At 39.2% G+C, this 12437-nt stretch overlaps 1 protein-coding gene across 1 annotated transcript; it reads left to right on the top strand.

The window, feature by feature from the left end:
• Nucleotides 1-9590: 9590 nt before the first annotated feature.
• On the top strand, nucleotides 9591-11644 carry LOC122059675 (ABC transporter G family member 10). Its single transcript, XM_042622627.1, has one exon. It carries the CDS (start codon nucleotides 9691-9693, stop codon nucleotides 11506-11508), a length of 1818 nt encoding a protein of 605 aa, XP_042478561.1. The 5' UTR covers nucleotides 9591-9690; the 3' UTR covers nucleotides 11509-11644.
• Nucleotides 11645-12437: the final 793 nt, after the last annotated feature.

Genomic DNA, 12437 nt, shown 5'->3' with positions numbered 1-12437 from the left:
ATAGTTACTTAGGTTGGACTTTACTTAAGATGGAGAGGGTGGCAGTAAAGAACTGGGAAGACAGAAAAAAAAAAATTCATTATAATACTTGAAAGATGGTTCTGAACTGGTGGAATTTGGAAAATTAAAACAATTCAGTTTCCATTTGGTTCTTAACTTTTTAGGTTTAAGTGTTTTTCAAACTGCCTTTTAAGATTTCATTTCTTTTGACGAGTACCTTGGTAATAGAAACCTGGCAGCAGCCAAATTTCGTCGATTTGATTTGATAGAGAAAGACCAATTCTTTTGGGGGGAAGAAAGTGGGGGTATTTATATCATTAAATGAGGATGCGGCCAATTGGATGCTTCATCATGTTGGTTTGGAGCCGGATCTGCTCCTCCTACTGAAGATAGTTGCCTGATACAATGCTTTTCTTTTTATAGATACCTCTCTATACAACCATTAAGAGTAATTAAAGGGGATACTTAGTCGAAGAAAGAGGTACTTATTATCTCGAATCCATACGTGAAGAGTTGTTACACGTTGATTCAAACTTGTTTGGAATATGGATCAGTATGGGAGTTGAAAACCTAGTCTGAACCAATAAAAACAATCAAAACCAACAAAAAAGACCCTGACCAAATCAAACTGGTCCTTATTGGATTGGTTTTGGACTAAGATATGATGGGACCAACTGAAAATCGGGCTGCATCGAACCAACCAATATTAAACCATAATCAAATTGAACGAAACCGATAAAAAAAAATTGATTATGATGTTATGAATAGGTGAACTAATTATATTTTGTTGTAAGGGAAATTATTACAAATCAATGAATATGACGTTATGAATAAGGAAATTAGTTTGTAAATTGTAACAATGCTTCCATTGATCCCCTTGTTCACTATACAAATTTAGTTGGATAGTTAAATGAATGATTTGATAATAGGGTTCATTTTGTGATTTCAATATTAGTTTATCTTTTTAGTAATTAGTTATCCATCGGTTTCAATATTAATTATCTTTTCTTTACAATGATAAACAATGATTTCGTAAATCTTTTCTCACTCCAGGTTATGAATGTAAGATTTCCTTGTGGTTAAAGCCTGGAAACAAATTAATTTAAACCGGTATTAGCGTGATATTGAAAACCAAATTAAATCCAAAACCATATTGGACCAAAACCAAAACTGATTGAAAATCAAATTCCTTAACGGATTGGTTTTGGTGTTTTTCATTCCTAGATCGAAATCAATTCAGCCAGACTGAAACTGAGCAGAACTGATCATTTGACACCCCAATGAACCAATAATAGTTTTCATCCAAACAATAATATCAGCAAGAGAAGGCTACTCTGCTAGCGTAGGTACACACCTCCATGTAGACCAATGGGAGAAAGAACCTTGCCAATTTGATTTAGGCAACACTAGCATGCGGAGCTAATGGGAGGGTATGCGGGAGCATCTTTAGTGCACAGGGCAACCGAGGCAGTGTGGTGTTTTTGCGCCCGCATATGTAGGGGTGCAACAGGGCCTGGTTAGGTTGGGCTTCTTAAAACCCTAGCCCAACCCTAAGTCCCCTTAACTGGGCCCAAACCCACCCTGACCTTGACTTAGGGCCTCAAAACTTCAACCCAGGCCTAATCCTTCAGGGTTTAGCCTAACCCTTATTGACCCTGATTGGCCCTGATTTTTTAGGGTCAGGCTAGGATGACCCTGATTGGCACTGACCTTGACCCTGACTCTGACTTTGACTCTGACCCTGGTTTGCCATTAAGGGTTGGGCATACCCTGACCCTAACCTTGCAAAATATGAAATAACTAAAAAATAAAAAATATTCATAATAAAGAGGAGATAAAAGAACACAAAGTCACAAATTACTTGTCATGAGGAGAAATTCCTAAAGCAAACATTCAAACAATATAAATAACTCCAATTATTATGGTAAACAAAGAGGAGATTATCCAAAGAAATCAAATAATCCAAAAAATTTCACTTATTTGCTATGATAAACAAAGAGATCATCCTAATAAGACAAAAATCAGAAGATCTCAAAACCATTGTCATGTTAAACAAAGATGAGACATCCTAAGAAAACAAAAAATCCAAAGTCAATATCAGGGACAAAAACCAGGGCTGGGTAGGGTCAAAACCAAGGCCTAAACTGTTGTTTTATGGTTGACCTTGTTGGCAACTCGGCCACGTGGCGGTGATGACATGACCAGTTTGGGTGATGTAGATGAAAATGATGACATGACAGTGTCCAGTGTCACCGATGAGATAACAGAGCAGCTTCGTATGCATGGAGTGGTTTAATACATCATTAATAGGTGGTGTGGGTTTCTGGGTCAAAACTGGCAAAATTGGCCTATTTATGATCGAGGGCATTTTCGACAGTGAAAATTACATTTTTGGAAGATTGGTTCTTCATGAAAAAGATAGATTGTAATTTACCTAGTCCAATGCATTTGATTTCGTCACATTCCGATACCTTATGAAGAAGTTACGACATTTGTGGTGATCAAAGGCAGTTTCGGCATTGAAGACGAATTTTTTAAAGGAAGCGTTCTACATGTAACAATACGAAAAAAATACAATCTTTCCAATGGTTCTGATTTCATCACATTCCGATTCCGTATGAGAAAGATACATCATTGGAAAGGTGTAGGGGTATTTTGGTCTTTTTACATGGATGATTCAGATGATTGAGTCTTCTGAAAAGTCATAGAGCATCCAGTTATGATTCCAACGCACTTTTTTTCATCTCGATCAGATATTGTATGAAAAATTTATAAGTGTTTCCGTAAAGTTGGGTCAAAAATCCAAACCGAAAATCCATCAGTTGCTCTCGGTGTTGGGTGGATTTTTCGGAATTTATTTTTGAAATTTGAAGAGCTTTTGTGTAATTTAAATATTTTGAAGGTCTGAGTTGCAAGGGGTTTTTAAGCACTGAAACATATGTAGGCAGGGGCTTGATTGTAATAAAGAGGAGTAAAGGGAAGTGAAATGGATGGCCAAGATTCGACCACGTAGGCTTGATGCCCATCCAAAGGCTGCTAAGATTTTGCGCTGACATGAATGAGATAGATGCTTGCGCGTAGAATTTGATTGGTTAGGTGCATAATTCTTGATGCACTGGCGATGCACCTTATCAAGGAATATTTTGGTGTTTCGCGCGTGTATAGAAGGTATAAAAAAGATTCCGATCTTAATGATCTCTTAAAATCTGATTAAAGCATCATGGAGGATTCGGATCCAACGGTCGATATGCATTTTTTCTTTTGTGAGTGGGAGACAAGCTCCCTTAAAATCCGGAAAAGTAACCAATCATAGATCGACAACACTTCTGACGATGTCAGCGCCTATGTCATGATGACGTCATAGAGATTCAAATTTAATGGCTTGGATCTATTGTCTGTTGGTTTAATCCGACGGCTTAGATTACAAGATCTTTTATATGAGATCTACGGTCAGATTTCGCCCCTGTTGCGCGCGCCGCCGGTGTAGCCTACGCCACCTCTACGAAGATTCCATTTCAGGCTATCTCATTGCTCCAACTTCAAAAGGTCATATCTCCCTCATTTTAACTCGGATTTGGGTGAACCAAGTTGCAGCTTCTTCGTTTTTTCAAGACCTACACCATGGAAGCAAGAAAAATGGGTTTTGAGTGAAAGAAGTCTACGATTTTGGTAGGAGAAGCTTCCCCCTCTTTGTTGGTCCTTGAATGAACATACATTCTTGATGATAAATGTTCTTAGGCCATTAAAGGAGGTAAAAGAGGTGGTTGAAGTGTGTTAATGGTACATTAACTCAAAGCCAAGGAAGAAGAGAAGAAAGCAAGGATGTGTTTGCTTTGAAGAGCAAGAAGCCAAGGAGAGAGAAGGTGTGAGCACCAAACTTGTCAGTACAAGTTTCCAGTCATCCCAGGCAATCGGTTGTGAGATTCTCTAACCTTGGATTTTACATTGCAATCGATTGTGAGATTCTCTAACCTTGGATTTTACATTATATATATGTATGTATGTTAGGGTTAGTTGTGGATGAATGTATACATGTTAGGTTAGTTGTGGATGAACTGTAAGCATGCTAGCTAGTTGTGGATGCATATGCTAGGCAGAGCTTGACTGTAGGGCATTGATATAATCCCAATTTAATTGTATTATTTATTGTGTGCTTAGTGGGTGCTAAGCACCGGGAGTAGGTGCTCCCGTGTAGTGGGTGCTACACATTGTATCGGCACTACGAGTGCCATCTCAGCTTCGGCTTGAGAAAATTGGGTGTGGGTGCTCCCGACTGTGGGTGCAGTCAAAAGTAGTGTATTGAGTAGGTACGAAGCCTTTACAGGCACTACTCCGGGGATGTAGGCAAATTGTCGAACCTCGTAAAAACCCTGTGTTGTGGGTGCTTGTTGTTTGCATTTGATATTGAAGTGCGTGGAATGTGGAATGGGTGTGCATACTTGGAAGTGCCTATGAGAGGCTGAGTGTGCATACGACTGTGTGCAAACAGGGACAGGTATATCAGGTTTTTCTTGGCCAGACATCAGACAAGTTTTTTGGGGATCGGAATTGGACTTACTGATTCACCCCCCCTCTCAGTAACTGTCAGGTTACAACATAAACTCAGGGTAAAAAAATCAGGGCTGAGTTCAAGGCGGGCTGGATGGGCCAAAGACATCAACCCTTACCCGCCCTGACCCTGACTCGGGGTCAGAAATTTCAGGGTCAGGCCAGCCTTCAGGGCCAAAATTTTTGGGTCGGTACTTTTTCAGGATCAAGGTGGGCCAAGGGCAGGTTTGGACCATTAGGGCCAAACTTGCACCCCTATGCACATGTATAGGCATAAAAGAAGCATAAAAGGTAGCGTGGCCCCTACGCCCAGACACAATGAGGGTAAAATGACTACCCCACCCCTCATGAATGGTGAAAATCTTGCCTTTGTTGATGCGACAAGTAGCTCCCATTGGCCCCCGGTGTTGGTGTAGGGCCACATATACTTTTAAGGAACCCTCTTCCTAATAATAATGACTATGTAATTCCCTACATCCACAGTGAATGGATGTTCTTTCACCGTGGGCATGTGATGGGCGAGTGAAGCCATTGGGGGTATTTTCAGAAGATACTAAACCCCTATAAGGGCTTGTGAACCCTAAGATTGTGGGTGAACCGTCTACTATGGGCTTAGGAAAACTTTCTCCTAACAATAATAAAATGCCTTGGATGGTTTTTTTTTTTTTTTTTTTTTTTTTTCTAATTCTTATTTTAATTTTGAGGGAGAGCTCCACACAATAGAATTTCCAGTAGTAAAATACTTATTTTCCTTTTTAATCTCACATGGACAGTTTCAACCAATTGGACTTTTCCAAGTGATAAAATACATGCTTCAAAAATCTAAGATAATGAAAGAGTGCATAGTAGTACTCGAAGTCAGGAGTTTCATATGGAAATATATGGTGATATATGATAATACAGGAGAAGGTATTTCATTGAACGGTCAAAATTGTCATATCACTCATTCACATGATAGATATTTAGTAGCATGGGAAAGTACTTTATTGAATGGTCAGGATTGTCATATCACTCATTCACGTGGTAGATATTTCGTATTCCCTAGAAATTCCTTCCAAGCTTATCACTTGGAGAAATTTCTATTTCAGTTTTCATGGAGGAGGCTCTACTATACTTTTTTTTTCGATTGGTAAAAGCAAAGACTCTCTAATAAAGCTATGTTTAAAACACCAACAAAGAAAACACTTTTCTTGCTTTTGATCACTGTTTTGTCAATCACAACTAACAAATGTTCTAATGACTCATGAGTGGCCTTGATGGCCCGAACCCGCCCTTACCCTCATAGGGCTAGGCCTGAAAATTCTAGCCCTAAATTGTTTTGGCCCTGAGTCATGGTTACAGTGGGTAAGGGTTGATGTCTGTGGCCCGCCTTGAGCCTGACCCTAATTTTTTACCCTGACTTTTGGCCCTGATTTGGCGTTGCCCGATCCTAATTTTTTACCCTGATTTATTGAGTGTTTGTTGGTCAATTTTTAAAGTTTGGTTATCATTATCCATCATGGTTGTATAAACTGCTTAAATTTCTTATCTAAAGATGTTTATTTGATTTATTTTTTTATTTTACTTTTCAATTCCAAGGCATTTTGATGCAAAATCAAATAAATATTTAATTATTTTATATTTTGTAGGATTAGGGTTTACCCGGCCCTTGATGACTAATCAAGGTCAAGATATACCTAGTCCTAGATGGAAAACCAGGGTTAGGGCCATCCCAGCTCAGTCCTATCCGATCAAGGCCATTCAGGGCTGGCATGGGTTGAGCTCAGCCCTGCAAAGCTGGTCCTGGGTTAAAGTTTGTAGGCCCTGAGTTAGGGTTCAGGGTGGGATTGGCCTAGCTAATGGAACACAGGGTTGGGCTAGAGTTTTAAGAAGCCCGCCTTTGTTGCGGCCCTCCTCATGAGCCATGAGACCAGTCTTTTAGGGTTGAGTGTTTTGACTCAGGAAAAAAAAAAAAAAAGAACCTGCTAACAATTAAAAAAGAACTACGCTTCAATGACTCATACCAGACACAACTCACAATCGTTCAAATGACTAATGACTCATGAGACCTATTTTTTTGGTTGAATCTCTAAACTTGAAAAAAATAGGTTCATGAGTCATTGGGGTGCCTTGGGGAGCGTTTCTATCATTCCCAGTTGTTGGATGCACGTTGGAAGCCGGGGTTGGAGAGGATTTGAGTCCGTTATAATGGCTTAAGATCTTCTCTAGCGCCGGGTACTAGAGAGGGACTAGTGGGTTTTTATCTCTCTCTCTCTCTCTCTCTCCTCATTGGTCCCTCTCTAGCACTAGCCTCACCTCACACCGGAGAGGATCCAAATCCTACAAAAAGAAAGGCTTTAAGTATCTCGGCCACTCGGTTAAACTAAGCACAACCTTCCATTTAATGGCATGAAATGACATCCTGAACACAGCTCTGGTAGTCCAAAGGCATTGTGCATTAACAAATGTCTTTAGTTTGAGTCTTCCAATTCTCTGCAACTGATTTGTCACATAAGTTAATTGAGGCTACATGTATCCATGTTTACCCTTAGACCTGGATCTTATAATTGGACAGGTTAAAGAGATTCCTCGATAGCAAAAAAAAATAAAAATAATGGCTTAAAATGAAACATATGACTGTTGGAAGTTGGGAACTTGGGACACCAAATGGATTAGAATCATCTAAGGGGAATTGGATTCCAATCCAAAAGTTTGAGAGGCACTTTGCTTGACTCATTGAATGCTGCGGGCCCAACGTGGCACTTTGCCATGAGTCGTTGCTAAAATGTTATCTAATAGGGGAATTTACTATCAGTCCCCTGCACTTGGCCTATATTTACTAAAATTTCCCTACCTTTTACTTTTTTACTGATACTTCCCTGCTTTTTTATTTTTACATCTCTTTCTCCCCTCCTCTATTTAAATACCCAGATTACCCTTCCTTTTCACTTGTAACCTATGACACTTTTTTCAAATTGATTGTTTCAAAATATGGTTTGAACCAAACCATTAACAAGTTTTGTCTCATCCAATCATCAATGATATTATAAATTCAAAAAAGAATAATTTTGTATCCGATCTATATCTATATCAGTATCATATATTCCAATTAGGTACTACACATTTTTTATTTTTATTTTTTTAATCCTTAGATTGGCTGAGACCGATACCAATCTAATACCAATAAAAAAATAGATTGCTAAATTTGTGATGATGGATGAGATAAAAAAATAATAATAAATAAATAAATAAACAACATCCCTACTGATTGGATGAGACGAAATAAAAAATAATAATAATAAATAAATAATATCTTTAAGGACATATTAACCAGTCAATATCCTTGATGATTGGATGAGACAACTTGTAAGTGGTTTGGTTCAAACCATGTTTTAAACCAATCAACTTGAAAAAAGTGTAATTGGTTACAAGTGAAAAGGAAGAGTAATCTGACAGGGGAGAAAGAGATGTAAGAATAAAAAAACAGTGAAGTATCAGTAAAAAAAGTAAAAAGCAGGGAAGTTTTAGTAAATATAGGTCAAGTGCAGGGGAGTGATAGTAAATTTCCCTATCTAATAAGACAAGAAGATTTTATTAAAAAAAAAAAAAAAGAAGATTTTATTTATGGAGGAGGATTCTGAAAAACAACATAGTTCCTACATCAGCGTGGATTCAGATCTTCTCGAGCCAGGGTGGCTAGAGAGTGACCAACAAGACACAGAATAAGAGAAAGAAAATGAGATAGGAGAGAGAAATATGGTGTTTCACTTTCTCTAATCATGTGTCTTATTGGTCCCCTTCCAGTTACCCCTTGGTTGGAGAGGATCTAAAATCCCGTCAATATGGGGTCGATGGGAGAATGTAGGAAGCATCATAGAATGGGATTTTCATCATTCATGGGGATAGGGTCTTTAGAGAGTTCTCCTTCATTGTATTGGGACACACAAGGGGTAAAATGATGTCCCCATCTGTGCCCTCATTGGCCCCTTCTTTCTATCATATAGGGGCCAAGCAACCAAGGACTCAGGGAGTATTCTTTTGCCCTATTTATTTGTTGGGAGGAAGAATGCCATCTAGTCATGTGGAATTTGCAACCAGCATGGGGCTGATAAGAAGGCGTATAAGGCATCGCTAGAGGGTAAGTTTTTTGTGTTTGACGTGATCCATGATTAGAAGTCTGTTATACCTATTTTTGGTACAAGAAGTCTATTACACCTGATGGCTATAAGATCATATATTCATCAAGCAGCCTATATGGCTACAAGGGGTAAAACCATCATTTCATCTTATCCCTGTTTGAGGGCAAGGGTCACCTGATCAGGTAGCATTCTTTTCTTCTTTTTTATTTATGGAATGAAAAACTCTTATGTTTCTCTCTCTCTCCTCTCTATGTGAAATATCTCAGCATAGGAAGCACTTGCGTAGCCCTGCTACTTTTAATTATATTAAATGAAGCATTATTACCCAAAAGAGATAAAAATGAAGGATGGCAGAAGGCGTTTATTTCTTCCTTTATTGTGATTCCATTTCTTTTTCTCTTATTGGTTTCTTAATAAATAAATGGGAATAGATTTTTTCTATAACAGGGCAATCTTTCCTAGGTAGAAGAAGTGGGGCCCAATAGAACTCCATAACAATGCCACATTTCTACAGATTACAAAACTACCATTTAACAGATCCCTCTACTGCTGATGCGTGTAAGAAGAAGAACTTAAAATTGCAAACCTGTCAACTTGAGAGAGAGAGAGAGAGAGAGAGAGAGAGAGAGAGAGAGAGGGGAGGAGAGAGAGAGAGAGGGGGGAGGGGATGGTGAGGCAACCAACACCAACCCATGACCCAATTAACACTGGTCAATATCTGCTCACCTGAAATGTATTACAAAACACCCCCTTTCATCTTTGAATCCTTCCAAGTTTCCCCTACCAAAAACTCTAAACCAAGCAAAATAAAATTGATACCAAGTCAAGACCCATATCCATGCATGCAAATATCATAGGGCCATAGGCTTTGAACAGTCTCTGTAAGCTAGCGTGTATGGGAAGTGTCTGTTTGGTGTGTTAGCTCATCTCCTCCAATATCCCCTTTCTTCACCTCTTTCCTCTCATCACCACCCCCTTACATCTCTCTCCGACACTTCTTCTCCTTCACTCTCTCTCCTTCTCCATGGAATTACCCATCAAGGCCACCGGTTCCCCCGGCGGTGGCCAGAAAATTCAGTATAGGATAGAAACCAAGAAACTCTCTTACCAGTTATGTCCACCGGTCCATGAACTCAACTGGGTCTCCTGTTGTGGAACCTCAAATGGTTCTGTAAGGCAAAGATACATTCTGAAGAATGTAGATTGTGTAGCAAATCCTGGAGAGATCACAGCCATTGCTGGTCCTAGTGGAGCTGGGAAGACCACACTTTTGGAGGTCCTTGCAGGGATGGTCCCACACAGTAGGATCTCAGGTCGTGTTCTAGTCAATGATCGGCCAATGAATTCTCAAAGTTTCCGGCGAATTTCGGGTTATGTCACCCAAGATGATGCTCTCTTCCCTCTGCTTACAGTTGAAGAAACACTTCTTTACAGTGCTCGTCTAAGGATATGTGGTGATCTTAGTGTTGCTGTGGCAAGAGTGAGAGCTCTAATTAAGGAGCTTGGGTTGGAGCGAGTTTCTGGGTCTAGAATTGGTGGAGATTGCTCTCGTGGTATCTCCGGCGGCGAGAAGCGGCGTGTCTCAATTGGTGTTGAAGTAGTCCATGACCCAGCGGTGCTTCTGATCGATGAACCAACCTCAGGATTGGACTCTGCTTCGGCCTTTCATGTTACAAATCTACTTAAATCTATGGTGGTTAATCAAGGTAAGACAATTGTCTTAACTATCCATCAACCCGGGTTTCGAATTCTTGAGCTTTTCGATCAAATTGTATTGCTATCGAATGGAATTGTTCTTCATCATGGGTCTTTGGATCTTCTTGAAGAGCAGCTTAAGATCTCTGGCCATTGTATTCCTCGGCATGTCAATGTGCTTGAGTTTGCCATTGATGTCACAGAGACCCTTGTTGTACAGAGCTGTTTGGTTACTGAAGATCAAGATAACAAGGAAGAAGGACTAGAGAAACAAGAAAATAAATTCTTCTATCCAAATTCGCGATTCGAGGAGGTTTTAATTCTAGGCCAGAGATTCTGCAACAACATATTTAGGACAAAGCAGCTATTTGCAGCAAGAACCATCCAAGCTTTGGTGGCTGGGTTTGTCCTGGGGACCATATTCATGAATGCTAGGAATAAGAATGGCCAGATCAGTTTACAGACTCGATTGGGATTCTTTGCTTTCACTCTCACATTCTTGCTTTCCACCACAACTGAAGGGCTACCAATTTTCTTACAAGAGAGGAGGATTTTGATGAGAGAGACTTCTAGAGGAGCTTACAGAGTATCTTCCTATGTCATAGCCAACACCCTAGTTTTCCTTCCTTTCCTATTAACTGTTGCTCTTCTTTACACCACCCCTGTATACTGGTTAGTGGGGTTGAGAAGGGATATTGATGGGTTCCTCTACTTCTCTTTGGTGGTTTGGTTGGTGGTGCTGATGGCCAATTCATTTGTGGCTTGCTTCAGTGCTCTGGTGCCCAATTTCATCATGGGGAGCTCCTTGATAGCAGGGTTTATGGGTTCGTTTTTTCTCTTCTCTGGGTATTTTATATCAAAGAAGAATATACCCTGTTATTGGATTTTCATGCACTACCTTAGTTTATTTAAGTATCCATTTGAGAGTTTCTTGATAAATGAGTATGGTGGGGAGAAGGGGAGGGTAAGGTGTGTGCAAAGTGTGGAAGAAATTTGTGGTTTGTATGGGGATGGGTTACTGAGGCAGCAAGAGTTGAAAGAGTCACAGAAATGGAGCAATTTAGGGGTGATGTTAGGTTTCATTTTTGGCTACAGAGTTCTTTGTTTTCTGATTATGTGGTACAGATGCTGCAGGACCAGAAATTAAGAAGTCTCCGTCACTCATTGATAAAATAAAGAGGGGAAAAAAATATATATAAATTGTGATTTCCCCTTGCCTTGATTTTCTTTATGATGATTATAAAGTAGTTTATGATTATTTTTTTTTCCACAAATATTACCTGGCAATTTTTCTGTGTAAAGAGGCTTCTCTCCATTGGATCCCTTAATTTTACCTACATGGTAGGATGATGTGATAATTCTTACGGTAAGATAGATATACGATAATTTAGATAGGTCACCTATCAAATTTCAGCTTCTGATTCAGCCAAACAAATCCCCATATATTAGAATGGATATATAATATTAAATAAGTCAATATGTGCTAATGGTATGCCAACAACTGCCGCACTCTCTCTTAGCCTTCGATTTTCAAATCTTTGTTTAGCTACTGACAAATTTTGTTTAGGATGAAATTTGAAATGTGAACAAATAACATAGGGCTTTATCTGTCCACAAAAGTTAGGCTTCCCATATGAATATGCTAAATGGTAAAATAAGTGACCATGGGTTCCAGTAACATAACTTGACGGAATACTTGTCACTAAAATAGATAGGAACTAAGGGTGTCTATCTATTCAGTTCAGTTTTGGTTTGGTTTCAAATGATGATAAGGTGGACCATAATCGAACCGAGAACCAACTCGGTTCCATGTTTAGATACTCAAGCCGATTCAATTTGGCTTGGCTCAGTTTCGATTCCAATTCGATTCTGATATGCACTTTTAATTCAGATTTGTACTTTAGTTTTAATTCGGTTAAGAAAACGGCTCCACTTTTGAACCATGACTATGATAGACCAAAAATCATAATGGGCTCAAGTTATGGGCCTTATGGCCATTGTTAACTCCAAAATTGTCTTAACATGTAAATATGTGATGATAAATTGCAAAAAACACTTATCACCTTAAAATTAAAA

The sequence above is a fragment of the Macadamia integrifolia genome, chromosome 13, assembly GCF_013358625.1.
Source record: "Macadamia integrifolia cultivar HAES 741 chromosome 13, SCU_Mint_v3, whole genome shotgun sequence".
Taxonomy (NCBI): domain Eukaryota; kingdom Viridiplantae; phylum Streptophyta; class Magnoliopsida; order Proteales; family Proteaceae; genus Macadamia; species Macadamia integrifolia.
This window is presented reverse-complemented; position numbering and strand designations above follow the sequence as displayed.

Excerpts from the sequence above, each read along its gene's own strand:
- LOC122059675 (XM_042622627.1), top strand. The coding sequence starts at position 9,691 with ATGGAATTACCCATCAAGGCCACCGGTTCCCCCGGCGGTGGCCAGAAA.